The sequence below is a fragment of the Perna viridis genome, chromosome 2, assembly GCF_037379345.1.
Source record: "Perna viridis isolate PV_CMFRI_1.1 ecotype Kerala chromosome 2, ASM3737934v1, whole genome shotgun sequence".
In the NCBI taxonomy this organism is placed as follows: Eukaryota; Metazoa; Mollusca; class Bivalvia; order Mytilida; family Mytilidae; genus Perna; species Perna viridis.
In genome coordinates this window covers 52,437,757-52,455,807 of record NC_142446.1, presented here as the reverse complement: position 1 = coordinate 52,455,807, position 18,051 = coordinate 52,437,757, and the positions used below count along the sequence as shown (strand labels likewise).

The following is an 18,051-nucleotide window of genomic DNA, read 5'->3' as shown; positions in this document are numbered from 1 at the left end:
ATTCTGTTGTGATATAATAAATCTATGATCTTCAACAATAAAAGTTCATGAAAAAGTTCGTGGTTCGAGTTAATAAGACTCTCATAGGTAATAAATATTGATGATTACTTGATTGTGAATTGTTTCACTTTATTCTTAAATTGATGTCGGATTGTTGTGAATTAATCGATCGCTGTAGAAAGGATTAAACATCATTTGTTCATAATAAGGTCACAAAGTTTCTTGCCCACTGTTTTACATTAGTGTTACACGATCCTTTCATCCCAAACAAATGTGCATTTCTTTCTTCCCACACAAATATATATTTCTGTTCACTTACTCACATATAGGACTTGTGGTTTACGTGGGTTGGTTTACAGGTACATGTACTTAATCCAACAAGAGCTCCATCTTCGCATATGGTTCCTATCTGTAGTAGAGTTGCTACTTCCAACACTTCGATAATAGCAATGCGTCTTGTATTTAAAACAAATCTAATACTTTGTCATAGTAAAATAAATCTTCACAGACGTTTTAAAGTAGCTTTCAATCGAAAAATGTTCACTTTTTTCTCATTTTCGTAGGATTTTTTCTTTATTTTTTGATAACAATTATTGAAAAAAAACAAAATTACTTATTTTTTTTATATTATTATTTCTTATTGTTATTATTATCATTATTATTATAATTGTTATTATTATTATTACTTATTGATCAGTCAGTTATGCTTTTTAAGGTTTTTTTTTTATTAACATAATTTTTTTCAATAAAAAAAGGCTTAAAATTGTTAACTGACTTTACTTCAGTATTCAACTAGTAATTCGGTGCAAATTTAAGATATTGTTACCTACATCTTAACATACATGTTTGTTATCAGTAAATAAGATCAAAAATGTTTGATAACATTTTTCTGTAGTCAAACCAATATGTGTTATGTAAATTAGAATAATCAAATTCAAGGTAAGAAAATGAAAACATTTGCACAATTTTTCTTTTGTAAGGCGTTTAATCACATAAAATGTAAGTGAATACTAAAAGATTCAAGATGTTCAAATTTTCAGATATCGATTTATGTAATAAAGTTAAAAATGCTAATTCAAGAGGTCTTATAAGCAACAATAAATTAACCATTTTAGAGAAAATTCGAAAGTTCCAATCTTATTAATATTTTAAATTGGATATGCTGTATACATGTTTCAAGGAGTAAGCTTTAATCAGCGGCATCCGAACCAGATCTAACTGGCTCATCTGTCAAATCTGGCTAAACGACCACCTATATTCAGCGACGACCATCATCAGGATGTTTGCTGCTCTGTTTAGAAATAACAAGAATTTCAAAGGGTTGTGAAATTTTTTTAAGATTTTTAATGCCCAAAGAAAATGAGAAGAACTAATAGTGAGTCTTTGTGTTCATTTTTTGTGATAAGCATTCAAACTTTTGACGGGAAAAGGAATTCTCTAAATTTTCAATCGTGTTTGCCTCAGTAGATTTTATCTATTATAACATCAAAGAAATAACAAGAATTTGATAATAAACTTTCATCTTTTAATTAAAGGTGTGTTTTATGAACTGGTGAAAAGAAAAGCTGGGGTCACTGGGGAAAAATATTCATGCTATGATTTTTTTTTAAACCAAAGGAGGCTGGAAGAGTAATCAAGGGAACCAAGATTTTAGCGGAAATCAAAAGAATGTAATCCGGGAACAAAGACCAGAAACGGAAAACAGACAAACACAACAAAGAACATAAAGTAACTAAAATGATACATACAAAGTAACAAAAGTAAATAAGCAAAGCGGACTCACTAAAAACTGGGAGCATGGACCAATTGCACCGGTAGGGCAGGCGTCCTCTCTATTTTCTAGAAACACTCGCTGAGTTGCTTATAAAAAGTCAAGTCCGGGGTAGACGAAAGAGGAAAGGAAAACTATGACATGTTGAACAAACAGTTTTCATGTTGCAGATGGATACACCCGTAACGATCCACGAATTCATGATGACGACCATAAAACTTTTGTAGTGATGAATTCAAACTCGTAGCAACATTACCCTGTTCCAGAAGTATAATTGTAAGAGGTCTAGCGCGAAACAAAAAGTCTGTGTACTCACAGCAATCTCTGACATGGCGTATGAGTTGTGATATGAAAACTCCATTCGCAGGTGATGAAGGGATTTTGCTACAGATGAAAGGAAAGTTGACAATTCTGAATGAAAAGTCATAACGTTTGTCGTAAAGTTTGGTCAATAGTTTTCCTTTACCATCGATCTCTCTATGTGTAGGTCAAGATACGAGGCTGACTTCACAGTGTCTGTAGGTTTCGTTATCTCAAATTCTTTGGGGTAGATGCGATGTATCAAATCCCCGAAACTATTTTTGGTTAATAATAATACGTCATCTATATAGTGGAAACTAAAATTAAGTGATCTAGCCAAATGATATTAAAAAGAAAGTAAAAACGAATTCTTTAAAACTTATAAAAAAATCACTTTGGTAAGTAGGTAAATGATTTGAAATAAATTATTTAAAAGTATTCAAGTACTTACCCTAGCTACAATAGGTCAAATATTTGAATTTGAAGTCAAATGTCGGGTTGGAGAGTTACTTCCCTTGGCTCAGAATTTAAAAAGAATCCAAGTCATGGTCGGGGATATGAAAAAGGTGTATTGTTTTCTACTGGATGCATATGCTGAAAATGCTTACTTCATTTTAAAAGACATTTGGAAAGGTTAAAGTTTAATTTGTTTTCCGCCTTTTCGAAGTGACAGACTAATATCAAGAGAGTGTCTTATAACTACGAAAATAACCATTTAGGTACCTAGAATTTCTGTGCGTGTCCATTTATTAGTGGAATATATCCCTTTAATAAATCAATACAAGAATAAACTGTTTTTGCTAAAAACAGAACAAGTTTTATTCCGAGTAGTAAGAGCGATAGAAAGCACTCCGTAGAATAAAATTTGACTGGTATATTGAAATTTCATTGTCCTCCTAGCCAGATGCTACAATGTAGGTTAAACAATACCCTGCAACCCAAACCTCTAAGAAAACCTTTTATTGAATTTGATGGACATCTATTGAATGTTTTTGTAAGGATAAATATTGACAAATGATTTTAATGATGTCTAATCCAACACAAATTTGTTAAATGTAAAATTTATATTTTAAATGACTGTCATGACTGACAGAAATTAAACTGAAAAGATATCCAGAACACAAAAATTGATATTACAAGTAGTTATCAACCCCCTAGAAATCAAATGGTTGCTGCCTAATGACAAACATGAATTTTCTCTTTCTTAGTGACAATATACCTACATCTTTAACCTGTGAAGTATACATTTCACACTTGATCCATAACTGTCAAGTCTGCTAATCATGGATACAGTTAAATAAACTTCTTAATTAGTGGTACGTTTAAATGTCACCACTACAGGAGAAGTTTAATGACTGTCATCAAAGATGGTACAAGTAGTTAAATTCTACGTCTTACCGAACTCGCCCCTAAAAAAATATCGTTCAAGATCAAATGTTCAAGTGCAAATTTGACAGTTCTAACATCGTTGGGAATTTTTCAGACCTTTATATATATATAAGGTTCTAGTATCTTAATTTAGTTTGCTTTAATGATACTTACTTAAATTCATTGATTTCACCAAAATGAGAAACATTTCGATTTTTTGTGACTGGTGACGAGGTACTTACTTGAAATGTGACAGTTGAAGCTTGTGGAACAGGTTATGCTTACCCCCTCCGGATCACGTAATGTCAAATCCGGTTGGGTTTTATCATTACATTTTTTTTCTTTATATTTCTTTTTTTTTTTTTTTTGTAGTTCATATTGCTAATGTATAGTTTTTTTGTGCTACGTTTTGTTTTTCCCATCTTATATAATCTTACATATAATATGTCATCCAAGACAGAGGATGGAGACTCTTTTAGCATAATTTTTGTATATTTTGTACAAGTAAAATACAAGCATATATATTGCAAATTTCTGTATGCTGTATACGTGATTCAAGAAGTGATGACTCACCAGTAGCAGTAGAATCAAATATATAGGAAAATCTAAATCCAAAACACAAGAAGTTCTCATTGTCAAACCTATCGAAAAAGGAAATCAAATCCACCACCAGTAGGCCCTACAATGTGCAATACAAGGAAATAGCCTCAATTATCTAAGTGTTTTGAAATTTGAATTACTGTAACTGATACTTTTGCAAAAATTCATATGTGATTTATCCTAGCTAGGAGTAAATTCAAAAGTAAATTGTATAAAAAAAATACACAAAAAAACAAAAACTATCGAAGTAGGAAGACAAATCCAACACCGATAAACTCTACCAGAGTATTGTGAAAGTACTATAATTCGTGGATACCAAATTTCGTGAATTAGGGAAGAAATACAAGTTCGTAAATGGATTCTTGAATTCATGGTTTTTACTATACACATCAATTGAAATCTACTGTTCGTTGGGAACCAAACTCCTTCGCTTGGCCTACCAACGTAAACCACGAAAATTGGTATCCCACAAACAATAGTACTTTCACAGTATGTCAAATGAGGTACAGTATTGCAACCCCGTAATCTATTCAAGGAACAAAGCCTACGGGTATTACGAGTTCTGAATTTTTTGCCACGACAAATTTTAGTATTTAATGTTTGATTTATAGTTCGTAATCAAAGTAGTCTGATTACTCTGTTTATACATACATGACCTATGGTTCACCAACAGCGGTTTCAATATCAAAAAACGATTAGATTTTGGGAATTTCGGTATGTAATTGTTTTTTGTCTTCATTTGTTATAATTTATCTAGTTATAATTGTATATGCAGAATAAATTTAGTATTTTATGATTTTTGAATATTTGACTATTTTTCATAATTATGTTTTCTTAAACTAGTTTTTGTCCATAGCGTATCTAGGTGTATATAAATAATGTATGTATCTCTTTCAGTCTGTGTGCATGTCGGTTTTTGCTCAATTGAACACTAAACAACATGCTGTTTAAAGAGTTAAAACTGTGAATCGAACGAATTCAAAATATATTTTTAAACGTCTTCATAGCCAGACTTTCTTTTTTTTTCATACAGTACACATAGTGCTATTACAATTCTAAGGTCCCTTCAATGTATGGTTGTTTGATTTTATGAAGGGTTATAACACATTTTAAAATTACAGAACTGATGAAAATCTAGGTAGTAGTTAAAAGGGATATAGAAGTCCGTATAACAGATGGAAATATTAGGGTAAAAACTGAAATGTTAGACAACACCGCCATCTTGACGGTTTTATTTCATAACTGCAGATACTGAGTACAGAATAAAGCATGTGGTCGTTTTTAACGGTGTTCAATCCCTATGTATATTACTAGAAGGTTGATTCGCATGAATATTTTTGAAATATATTGATTTTTGTTTTGTATCAGAAAAGTGTTCAAAGTCAAATAAGAACAAGATACGTATCATAAAGAAATGAAAGGCTTATTTGTTTGCATTATGTATTATCCTTGCACTATTTTCTTACATTTTATTTTTTGTTTTTCGGTTTTTTTTTTTTTGGTTTTTTTTTTTGTTTTTTTCTATTATTATTTTTTTTCTTTTTCATATTAGTACCGTGTTGCATATCATGAAATGGAAAGCACTAACATTTCTAGTATGTCTGTATGGGTTTTTAAAGGAATACAAACCATCTGAGGCCTATTTGTCTGCATATCTAACTGGCCCATGGAAGAATCTTACGGAACAAGAAGTAAACAATGAAATTTATCCTGTATGGACCTATTCATACTTGGTGTGGATGGTACCTATATTTCTTCTCACAGACTATCTTCGATACCAACCGATGCTTGTTTTGGGAGGTACTTTTGACGCGTCTTCCGCATTTAGATATGTATTTTGAAAATAAAATTCTTTACACAAAGGATTACACGCAGACTAAAAATATTTTTTTTCTTCACATAAAAAAAAACAAATTGAGGTTCAAAGTACATATTCTTAAGCGATTACGTTGGACAAAACAATTCATTGTTAATAAATTACATTCAAACTTGTAGCATAGAAACAAACATGTATGCGTTTTATTTTTTTTGTATTTTGTTTTTTTGCTTTTTTTGTTTTTGTTTTTTTTGTTTTTTTCAGGAGCAGCTTATGTTGGTACATGGGCATTATTGTTATGGGCACAAGGAGTTTTAGCTATGAAGTTAATGCAGGTCAGCTATGGTTTAGTAACGGCGACAGAAATAGCATATTATTCCTACTTGTTTGCAATGATATCAGATGAGCATTACAGAGTTATAACTAGTTTTACGAGAGCATTCATTTTGCTGGGACGTTTGGCAGCATATCTTACTGGTCAATTACTTGTTTCATTTGATCTAATGGATTATAGACAGCTTAATATCATTTCCTTCACCAGTGTTTCTGTGGTAATGGTTTTAGCTTTATTCTTTAAAAGGCCAACATTTTCGAATATATTCTTCAAGAAAGAAACAGAAGCCGACACAAACGAGAAAACTGAAACTGATACAAAACAAATAGAAGTAGCAGTTGTGATGGAAAACGCATCAGATCCAGAATTAAGAACACACTCAAATGGTGATAAAGAAAACCAATCAGACTATAGAATAAATGCTTCAAGAAGTGGTAGAGTTAAGCAAGGTTTGCTTTTTTTGTGGGAAGAATTGAAGATCTTATATTCTTGTAAAGAAGTGGTTATTTGGTCCTGTTGGTGGGCTTTTGCTTCATGTGGACATCTTCAAGTTGGAAACTACATTCAGAATCTGTGGATAGAAATCAGTCCAGATAAGAAAACAATTTATAACGGAGCCGTAGAAGCATTTGGTACTCTAATTAGTGAGTTATTGTTCAATGTTTAAAGCAGTAAAGTGAGATCAAAGTCTTCATTTCCAAATATAAATGAATGAAATAAGCAAGAACAAAACTAATGACCTTTTTAACAGAGGGACTAGTCTATCGCTCCAAGACCTTTTGGAATAATCTGATGATCTCAATTGTTAGCTTTAAACCAGGAACATTACCATTCACATATATATAGTATGATCTTGCATTTTGTAGGTGCTGTCAGTGTCCTTATTTTCGGATTTATTCCCGTTAACTGGTCACGCCCTGGACTGTCAGAAACAATTATGTCGATATTCTGTATCTTCAACACAGTTGTAGTTATTGCCATGGCAAAGACAACAAGCATTTGGGCATGTTACGTAATATATAGCGCATTCAGGGCTACTTACCACACGGTTATAGCATTGGCAACGTACGTCTAAATATAAAATTAATAGAGCATTTCTAAAATGTTATATCTATCTAGCTCATTGAATTGTATCTAAGACAAGTTCAATAGACAACACATTTTGAGGAAAGTTCATTTTAGTTAAACGAATGATATTTTTTTTCAAAAATCATTGAAATCGACACAACGGTCAACCTATATCCGAGTTATCATGTTTAACTAGAATCCGAGTTGCCGATTTTTATTAAAATTCTTCGGAAATATCAGCATTTTAAGCATTATACACCAGGAGCATTTTGAAAATGCAACCCATATGTTCCAAAAATCCAATATTTTAAAAACTAGTCATATTTATAATAAATGCCGACTCTTCACTCTTCAAAATAATGCATGGATTGACAGAAAATGAATGTAATTTGAGACACTTATACAAGACTGACTAAAATCTCTGCTTAAATGTTATATATAGTTTACAGATTGCTAGATCGTTATCCAAACAGAGGTATGGGTTTGTGTTTGGAGTGAACATGTTCGCTACTTTAGTGATAGAAACTATTCTTACAGTCACTGTTGTTGACAAAGCAGGACTCGGGGTGGATATCAGAACTCAGGTTTTTACTTTTTAAAAAGTACATTTTTATACATGTGTATTTTCTTTCACATCAAAATCAATTTTATTAATAGTCATGTGTATTGGCACATGGGTGTTTCGACAGTATTGTGCTCCCATAATGACTGTAAATAGTGTTAAGGGTGCTTAGTAAATATTGTGTTTTTGAAATAAAACTATACTCTATACAGAGATTTGCATTGAATGAAAACAAAAAAAAAATAGCTGTAAAATATAAAAGGGGGTAGGAACTCACAACTGAAATTGACAAAACATTCCTCATAGCTCTTAAGTTTAGCATTTGATATGATACAAATTCATTTGGAGCGATTAATGTTGTGTATTTCTTTATTTCACGGAATGAAATGAAACTTTTATCATCTGGACTTTCACTTTTGACTATTTCTTCTTTATCACCATCTTATGAGCAAAATTAGCGTACAAAATTTTATTTGACAAATTTATATTATAAAACACTACAACTTCTCAACACTTTAAAACCGATGTAAGTTAATATTATGTTTCAATTTGAATTTTTGTCTCTATTCTATTTTCAGTTTGTTGTATATGGTGGCTATTTTGGTTTTATTGGGTGCGTCTTTCTTGGAGCAACAATATACACTGTTTATAAAAATGACTGCTCATACAAAGCCAACACTACAGAAAATACTTGCACGTATGATGTAACAGCAGACTAGTAAAACTTTACTTGTTCATTTACAACGTAATCATTACATATTGTAGTATGAAGTTTTGATATCAAATCTAGTTTTGCTAAAAGAAGACTACCATATAGTTGTGGTATTGTTAAATAAATCAATAAAAGACTATAAGATTTAGTACCAATTATAAATTTATCAATTTTGAACGTCTAAATGCAATCACAACGTTTACTTACATGTAATAGTACATTTTGCAATAACCATCCTCGTTAGTTAAAAAAATCTAACCATAGATCACTTATTCGTCATGAATAGGTTTGCTAAGTTATTTGTTGGTGTGTTGTTTTATGGTTAGCTTTGTAGTGCTGATAGTCATACATTACCACTTAACAAAATAAGTCATTAGTAATCGAAGCAAGAATGCCCTGGGGGTTTGACTCTAAAATAGTAATGAAAGAAAACTGGCTTCTAGTGGATATCAAAACAATGTAATCTGGGGGAAAATCTTATATTCGATAATATTAGAATATGTCCCTTATGTATGGGGCAACTGTAATACTTCAATCACTGGTAAATGAGAGCTAACCAAAACAGAAGCGGCAAATATTTATGTAACCGGTGTTTACAAAAATTGAGTTAAATGATGACAAATTATCAATACTATCGAGCAAAAGCATGTCCCTGGAATATATTTGCGTTATATTGTTGCACCTAAGGCACAATCTATTTCCAACTATCTAATACAAAACGGAGAGGACATTTTATTGCCGTGTTGTAGATTGACTGTCGCAAAGGTATCTTTCCGTCCATGTACAGGAATGGAACAAACTAGACATTATAATAAGAGAGATTGATTGAGTATCCAAATTCGAGTCTATTTTAATCGAGATCAATCCATCGGACAAAAATATTTTATATGGGCCTAGAAAACTAAATATACTGATAACGCAACTAAGATATTCTTAAGATGTATCTTTTCTAGATTGTGATCTGCACCGAGTAAATATCATCGCACATCCGCTTTGTTTAACAGTTTAAGCTGGTTCTGTGATACTTATCTTCTTAACGCAAACATTTAACTATCTGATAGTCCAGAAGTAATAAATGAAGAAAATATTTGTATTTTTCAGCATATATAGAAAGAATTAGAAAGATTATTTGTTGTATGATTTGTAAATGAAGCTGATATATTATTTTAGAGATCGTCACCATCACACACCCTTTCCCAAACTTTTTTTTCTCAAGATCTGAATTTCAGTTCTACTTATTAAGATAATTAATAGTTCATATATTGTTAAAGCATGCTTTCTTATTCTATATGTATATTTGAATATTTCGGAAAGGATTAGATAAGTATGATTTACATTTGACCAATTCATTTTGTTTTGAGCAAATAAATATTTTTTAAACTAATCCATGAAGAAAACTTTAAAACCTCTGTAGTGATGATATCAATCTTGTTGCAAAACTACCCTGTTCCATAATCATAATCTCAAGAAGTCAAAAATTGTCAATCTAAGCGATTTTTCTGTGAGATAGGGATAAATAATTTATTTGAGCACGACTTGACTTTTTTTTATTTTTTAACTCGGCGGGTATTTCTAGAAAAGCAGAGGACTTCCACCCTACCGGTGCGCCTGGTCCATGCTTCCAGTTATTAGTGGTATCCGAATTGCACATTTGCTTTTGTTACTTTGTATGTATGATTTTAGTTACTTTATGTTCTTTGTTGTTTATGTCTGTTTTTCATGTCTAGTCTTTGTCCTTGGATTACATTCTTTTGATTACCGCTATAACCTTGGTTCCCTTGATTCCTCGTTGAAAGCTGAGACATTGGGTTTCATGATGACACACATATATATTTAGTTTCTTCATACATGATGTCCTACGAATACTTAGACGCACAAACAATTTTGGTTACAAAAAACCTTTTGTGTCAGTAAGGTACAATTATAGTCTTATGCTGAAAGGTAAATTGATTAGGTAATGGATGGTATAACAATACATGAAAATAATATGTTGGACGATAAATGTGGGACCTTTCAGATCCATGGACTATTAATTTAACAGAACGTGTATACCATATTCCATTTCTGCACCATCTATTCAAAATATTGTTGATTAAATATTGACGATGGAACCCCGTTTCTCCAAATTGATGAAAATGGTTTTGTTATGTTTTGAATTTTTTTTATTCAATTCGTCCTATTTAAGATGTTGATCAAACTCAATGTGATAGTTATAAAAAGACGAATTTTGCAAAGGGGGAAGTATGTTATTTTCAGAGTTTTTAGCATTAATTTCTTATTCAATTGCAATTTTGTATTTGTGCATTCAAAAAGATACTGATTTTGTTAAATTTAAATAGCTCAATAATAACATAGCATCTTTATTTCAATTCATGGTGACACATAGTTGAAAAATCGTGCTTCACCGTCCATACTCTTGTAGTAGACATGCAAGGCCTTTTCTTTATTGATATGCCCACTAGCGTATGATTCATTTATTATTCCCTCTGCTTTCTGGTAACCATCATCCGTCGGGTCGATGATGCTGTGTGACCAGTCAAGGTATGGACCATAGTTTGTCTAAAATTTACAACATTGTATATGTATTACTTTAGTCATATTACTTTAGCCCATTACTATAAATATTTGTATTTAAAGTCTGATAGTATAACGTATAATCGTTATTGTCCTTCTTCTTTATTTGTTAGGCACTTCTCAGATTATAAATACTAAACATAAGTACTTACGATTGATATGCACAAGATTTTATAATTCCTAACGAGAAATGCTTTTGCACTTCTGCAATTTTTTGCTGCTGACTGCTGATTGCTGACATAATTCAGATAATTGTATATTTTAATTTGTATGTTGACAAAAATGTAGTTTCTCACGAATTTAAAAATAAAAAATTATTTAGTCGGATCGATTTAAAATATCATCGGATTTGAACATTTCACATTTTACTAGGAAGCCGTTGTGGGAAATGAATGAGCAAGTTATTTAACACATTTTGAATATCGATAGGTGTCAAATCTGTAGATTAATATTACGTTCATAAATATGTAATTTCATATTGGCCCTGTTATAGGTTTGATGTTTGTCATATTGGTCGAGGCAGTCGTATTGGTCCCGATGCATCGCCAGATTTATTGACAAAGCAACAGAATAGTCTTAAAGATGTCATGATACACATATCAGTATTGCTCACGTGCTATAGCTGCATGGTATATTGCAGAAAAGAGGCATTTCATGACAAAATTTTCTTATTTTCAGAGCCGTTACTGTTGCATTAAGCTGTGCATGGAAGTCCTGATATGAAACGTTTGCAGTTGCTAGAGCAACGTATTTTGCAATCCACAGCTAAGGATTTTTTAACAAGATTATGCTATTGTAGCAAGGATGTTCAATGTAGAACCTCTAGTCCACCATCTTTCTTCTATCCCAAATTCGAAGGCGATGGAAAATACTGCCATTTTGAAAGTGTTAGTCCCCAAGTTTGTCCAGTCTCCAGAACAGACATTTTGGCATGTTGGATCAGGGTACCCTTTGATGGCGGAATACAATTTTATGGACGCTGTTTTTCCGAGGAAATAAGTCAAGGCGAGCTTCATTTACATTACTGGTACCACTAGAGCGGTCATATATAACAACGAATTCTTCCAGTACCCAGATATCATTATCTGTGAATATGTATCATGAAGAACTTAGGCTTTTAAAATGTCTTTCTTGCATTTTTAAACACTAGCTAGGCCTGCCAATCGGTCCTTCTCCAATTTGCGGATACCGCGTCGTAGTCTGTAATTGCATGAAAAAATAGCAATGCTTTACATTTTAGACCTAATAATGTAGCAATAAAATGGATCGATATCCATCTCAAGTCTTTAAATATACATGTACCAAATGTCATCCAAAGCTGGTCGATGATTAATAGATCAAACACAACCACACCTACAACACCCCGTCAGTATCAGAACTGACCATATTGATTGATTTAATACGACATTTTCCTGTCTGTTTTGCGTGGAGGATCATTCTTGTATGTGCCTCTTCATGAATGCAGGGTACTAACTGGTCAATATCTATAACTTTATTACATATAACATTTTCTTCCTTTGTTGTAACTACTGCAACAGCTGTTGCAATATTTGATGTTATCCTGTCTACTACGAAACCGAAAGGCTCGGTTTTGTTTTCATCAAACAAAACAAACAAGTTCAAAATTTTGGTGGTCTACTTTACGTCTGGATCGTTTACCACGGTGTCTCCTCGTTTCGCCCTTCAGACTGTCATGTTGATATACATCAAAGAAAATGTATACCTTCTGATGGTTTTGAGCAAGAGATAAAGTGTATTGGATGACAAAACTGTTTGTTAAGTCATCATAACTTCAACAGTATCTAGGCTGGTTCGAGTTTACTAATGATGCACAATCAACGATGTAAAAATTGACCAATGACACTCTATTTTGTATCACTTCACCAGATACTGATATCGGCATTAACTGCAAATTCACACAAGTGTTCAGCATACCATTTTGGGAAAGTGAGGATGGATATTTTTTTATTTTTATATTAACAATATTCTTGAGAATCAAACTGGCTACTCTGACAGAAAATGAAGGGTCTGGAAAAGAGATAACAATCATCTTTTATATTCGCTCGCAAATGATGACTTGATTGAGTCTAGTGTTGGTTTTGGGACTAAACAAGCGATATCTGTTCTTCTTAATAAGGTCATAAAAAATATTATCATAACGCATTCTTTAAAAGAACGCCTAATATTGTTGTCCTCCTGTTTCATCTTTTGTGTTCAAACTTTACAGACCTGAGGATTCTTCTTACAAAGGATTTCCCATTTCCGTACATGTAACAGCAGCTTCAAGTTGGTGAAATATTTTTCATGGTTCATCATTAAGTCTTGTTTTTTTTCTCACGGCAATTGCTATATGTACCACTGAACTCTTCAATCGGTTTTCTAATTTTTGGTCCGGCAAACATCCAACGCCTTAAAACCTCTGGGTCCTATGTTAATTCTATCGCACCGCCATCACCTTTCACTACATCATTATTTTGTTTGTTCGCTTAATTAATAGCAATATTTGAAAAACGGCTTTTGGATTTTATAACAGTGAAGTTTCCTTTGTCAAATTCCGTGCATACTTAAGGGTGAATTGTGTGTAAGGATAGCATATCCCGAAGCCATCGAGCATAACTGACATGATCAAGTGCGAAGAAATACGGAAGCAGACATGACAAAGTTTCTTGTTATTCACTTATTTCTTATTCTTAATTACGTTTAATTTGAGCCACTTCACAACAAAATTTTATTTTCTTTGTTTTAGCCACATTAGAAACTGCATGGGAAGACCTGATAGTACCAGGTGATGCGATCTCGGCCTCTGATAACTCTGTAACCCACCCTGTTCCTGTCATCTCAATTTGCAACCGCCAAACATAACTACAAACATGTCATCACCAAAACTATGCGGCCATTTTCATTGTGTTTGCCTTGCAAGAAAAAAAGTAGGCTGGCCATATGCCACCATGGGCACTTGTGAAGGATTAAGAAATATAGTCAATTTCTTAACTTTATCCATGGCCAGCTTAATGCTGCAACTCAATGGCCTTGTTCTTGAACAAGTGGAAGCGATGATGATATGCTGACGTTTACCTGTGGCCCTCATTGTTTTCATGAGTGATACGCCGACCATGATAATGTCTCAACATCTATCACTTCTTCAGTTAGGCAAACAAAGTAAACCGTTCATACTCAAGAAATAGGTTTTGAATGAGAGAATCGTGATTCGAAATACTTAACGGTGTTTGGGCAACAGGCGGATGGGGTTTTTGTTTGAAAAATGCTGGTTTCATATTTAAGTTTCGGGGAAGGAACAAATTACTTTTGAAACCAATCCTTTATCAATCAGACACTATTGATGAATCTTGATGTTGGAACACAAAAATACTACAACCATGAAATGAAGTTGTTGCCATTGTTGCAAAAGTTTTATGATCTATATTATCAACAGCAGATGTGGTTAATAATCCTTCTCGAGGAACAGCTGGCTGGACATTCAACCCCATCCTCATTAAGTAGATCTAGAACAGATTCCACTGATAGATATTTTAAATACCCGATAATTTGAAATACAAATTCCGTGCTGATTAGTTGCCACTTTCTCGTCTTTGCATACATGAGAAGTCCGGTAGGCTCACGTTCACCACTTGAATGTTGACTTGTGATTGTGTAAAGTATAAAGGCTGAGCTAATGTACAATTTTACAAGTCCATTTTCGATTCGAAATGTGATACCAGGTCCATGCTCAATCATGCATACAAGTTGAAGTAATGACCATGGAACAGAATCAACAACTGATGGTGTATCAAAATGACCAGATAATTTTATTTTTTCTGCAAACGTTTCCCGACAAACAACTTCACTTGCCTTAGCAAGGTAAATAACATCAGAAAAAATTACAGGTCAAACATCTTTATCGAAAGCTAGTAATACCTATCAATCTTCATGAAATGCTTTTAGTTTTGGGATTTTCGGAAACAATTTATCTTTCCAATGTGTTGTATTGATAGTCAAATCCATTTCAGATTGGTTCAGAATTTCAGAATCATTCAAATTATACAGATCAGCCAATCTAAATATACGCCCGCCACGCTCCCAAGTTGAGTTTCACCCACATTCGTCACTTATCTTCCAAAACTATTTGATGTATTCCACTTTCGTTATCAACAGCTTATTCTATTGATGTTTTCATCTTTAAGTTGGCTTTTTCCCTATTGTTCAGGACTGTTAGGCATATACAATGGTATTTTAGCTCTTGACCTACAACATCTCCTGCTCTCAATTTTGCTAGAAGCTTATGGTCCTGCAGAGTCTGAGAACACTGATTAAGTCTAGTGTTTAGCATCAACGTCATAGCTGCACGGAATTCAATTAAAGATACTTGTTTCTTAAAACAGATATCTGAAATAAATGTTGTGAGGCTGGAGAATATCCTTTTACCTTCCATTAACAACACTTTCAAGTATGGGATACGACATGGTTCGACGATGAAATTTCTTCACCCAACCCAATCGTTCATCCAGTGTTATTTAACTCCCATGCAATCTGTACACCATCCGAAGGACTATAATCCCTTTCCTCTTGCTCGGCTTTCTCGCGTCGACACTCTCTGTCAATTCTGATACTACATCACAAACATTAATTGGGTCGATCATAATGTATTTTGAAACCTTATTTCTAAATAAATATAGCTTACACTAAACCCCATGTCCACTTCCACGACAGTAAAAAACACCGTAGTACCATGGTAGTCTCTGCAACTTACTATATTTTTTGTTATTTTTTACTACATGTAAACAAAACTGATTAAATTGAAAAGAAAACATGATATACTGATAAAATGATATAAAGAAAAAGTCGAAAATTAAATATCCTGACTATAAATATCCATAATACAAAAGACCTAAACGACACAGACACTAGTTCCGAAAGAATAGAACACAAAACACAATACCGAATATTTTCACAATTGCAAAACAGGACTCAGGCGGTCACAAATCCAAGTGCTTCGGATAATAAAAGAAGAATCACGTAGATACATTACTATTCTTCTGTTATCCATTCAAGAGTGAAATGTAAGGACTGATGCATAAATAACCATTTTTAATAATTGCCTCTTGCAAAATGTGCACTTTTCGAAAATGTAGAAAGTTTTGAAATGGCGGGAATCACGATGGCCAACAATAAACTATAGGTAAAGTTGCTATATGTAATTGAGTTTTTTTTATATCTAAGATCAATCGCTGCGAAATGTTATATAAGTTTTCGCTTAAAAAGTAGGTAGCTGAATTGCGTGAGAAATTCACCATTAACATCGCATTTTTCATTTGTTGAGGCTCCGTTGAAACTTTTTTATATAGTAATATGAACTGATGGATAAATAGAGTTATACCTGTGCATTGACCAAAAGTTGTCCAAGACAGGGCCAAAGTCGTTCACATGGAATAGTTGCAACAACTGTATAGATAGGGTCTTCATTTTGAGACACATTCACGTGACTATCAATGTAATCTTGGCATTCATGACCAACAAGGACGGCAGATGCATTACTTATTAGCCAATTCTTTAAAATATAACCACCATACCTATAAGAAATAAACAACATTTCAGAAACTATCAACATTCAAATAAAACCTTTCCTTTGTTTGTTGTAGTTGTCGTTGTTGTACTGATTTGTTTTTTTTTATCTTTACGAAGTAATATGTTCTGAAACATACAGTGCCGGCATTTGGTAATTTTCCACTAATCAAGGAATAGAGCAATGGCAATGGGATATGAGGCTATGGGAAATATAACATGAGGAAAGAAAGGTTATAATTTTTACAATAAGGCTCATATTAATGGTGAGTCTTTTTTACTATAATTGTAAATGTTGAATATTGTATCGAATAAATGGTAATAATATCAAATAAATGTATTTTATGGCATGCAAATTTCGTGTAGGCATTCATTCATATCATATCGTATGAGGCACATTGAACTTGGAAGTTTACCCCAAAAAATCCGTGAATTTATGGAACTTTTTTACAATACATTGCGTACTTATTAAGTTAAACTATATTTAATTTTTATAGCTTTTAACTTTATGCTCAAGAAACGCTTTCACAGTGTTGTTATGTTGTATCTTATTTGATGTTATTTGAAATGACTCAGAGAGACCGTAGCAAAATGAGGCGTCTTGGAGCATGAACTGACCTAAAAAAAATACCAAGAAATTTCATCACGGTACACATCATGCATGAAACACATTTAGAAGTTTGATACAGTAGAATCAGAAATTTGGCAATGCTGAGATGAAAAGAATAAACAATCACAGTATTTTTTAAACCATGCCCAATACTTATATCACTTTTATATTAAGTTCAATGTTAACCTACCGAACGACGTTGGATTCAAAGTTCCATCTTTGATACCAGTAACAAAGATTGAATTGTACGCCATCATTCTTGGATCTACGCTTTCATACCAAAGCCAATCGCTTAAATTGTCTGTAAAATATATGATGTATAGTTCAGCAATCCAATCTTATGCAAAAATAGTTTTAAGAAAACGGGCATTAGGCAATTGGTTTACATCAACTTGTACGTTTAGAAAGTTCATGTTATGTTAGTATCTAATAAAAAAAATAAAACGTGAAGTTCATTTTTTTTCAAACTTTGCAAAAATATTTCCATCTGCCCATACGGTGTATTGTTTCACATTGAGTACTTTCGGTTTTTTTAGTTACATGCTTGATGTTTGTTACTTTATTGTGTTTGAATATGTGGAAATATTTCTAATTTGGTGAGTTTCTATACTTAATTGTAATTTCTTATATTTTCTGAAATCATATTAAATGTTGAAGTATATTTTAGCTAATTTTAGAATGTGTAAATTAAACGAACCACTCGAACATTTTGTGTACAACTCACTGTTTCATTGTATTGAGTCTACGAATCGATATGCGTAAGTTTTAATGAAGTTG

The 18,051-nt window shown here is 32.7% G+C and overlaps 2 protein-coding genes across 4 annotated transcripts; one reads left to right on the top strand and one right to left on the bottom strand.

Annotated features, from left to right (window-relative positions):
- The first annotated feature begins 831 nt into the window (after positions 1-831).
- LOC148625974 (thiamine transporter 2-like) lies at positions 832-10,790 on the top strand. 3 transcript variants are annotated; one of them, XM_088569456.1, is made up of 6 exons: positions 832-939; positions 5,592-5,839; positions 6,120-6,833; positions 7,056-7,254; positions 7,700-7,841; positions 8,398-10,790. In XM_088569456.1, exons 2-6 carry the CDS (start codon positions 5,608-5,610, stop codon positions 8,536-8,538), a joined length of 1,428 nt encoding a protein of 475 aa, XP_088425582.1. In that variant the 5' UTR covers positions 832-939; positions 5,592-5,607; the 3' UTR covers positions 8,539-10,790. The 3 variants fall into 3 exon arrangements, with proteins under 3 accessions (XP_088425582.1, XP_088425584.1, XP_088425583.1); XM_088569458.1 differs by having other exon boundaries at positions 7,700-7,859; positions 8,398-8,520; XM_088569457.1 differs by lacking the exon at positions 832-939 and adding an exon at positions 946-999.
- LOC148625973 (uncharacterized) lies at positions 10,785-16,781 on the bottom strand. Its single transcript, XM_088569459.1, has 2 exons — positions 16,480-16,781; positions 10,785-11,090 (listed from the first exon to the last, which is right to left on the bottom strand). Exons 1-2 carry the CDS (start codon positions 16,708-16,710, stop codon positions 10,902-10,904), a joined length of 420 nt encoding a protein of 139 aa, XP_088425585.1. The 5' UTR covers positions 16,711-16,781; the 3' UTR covers positions 10,785-10,901.
- Positions 16,782-18,051: the final 1,270 nt, after the last annotated feature.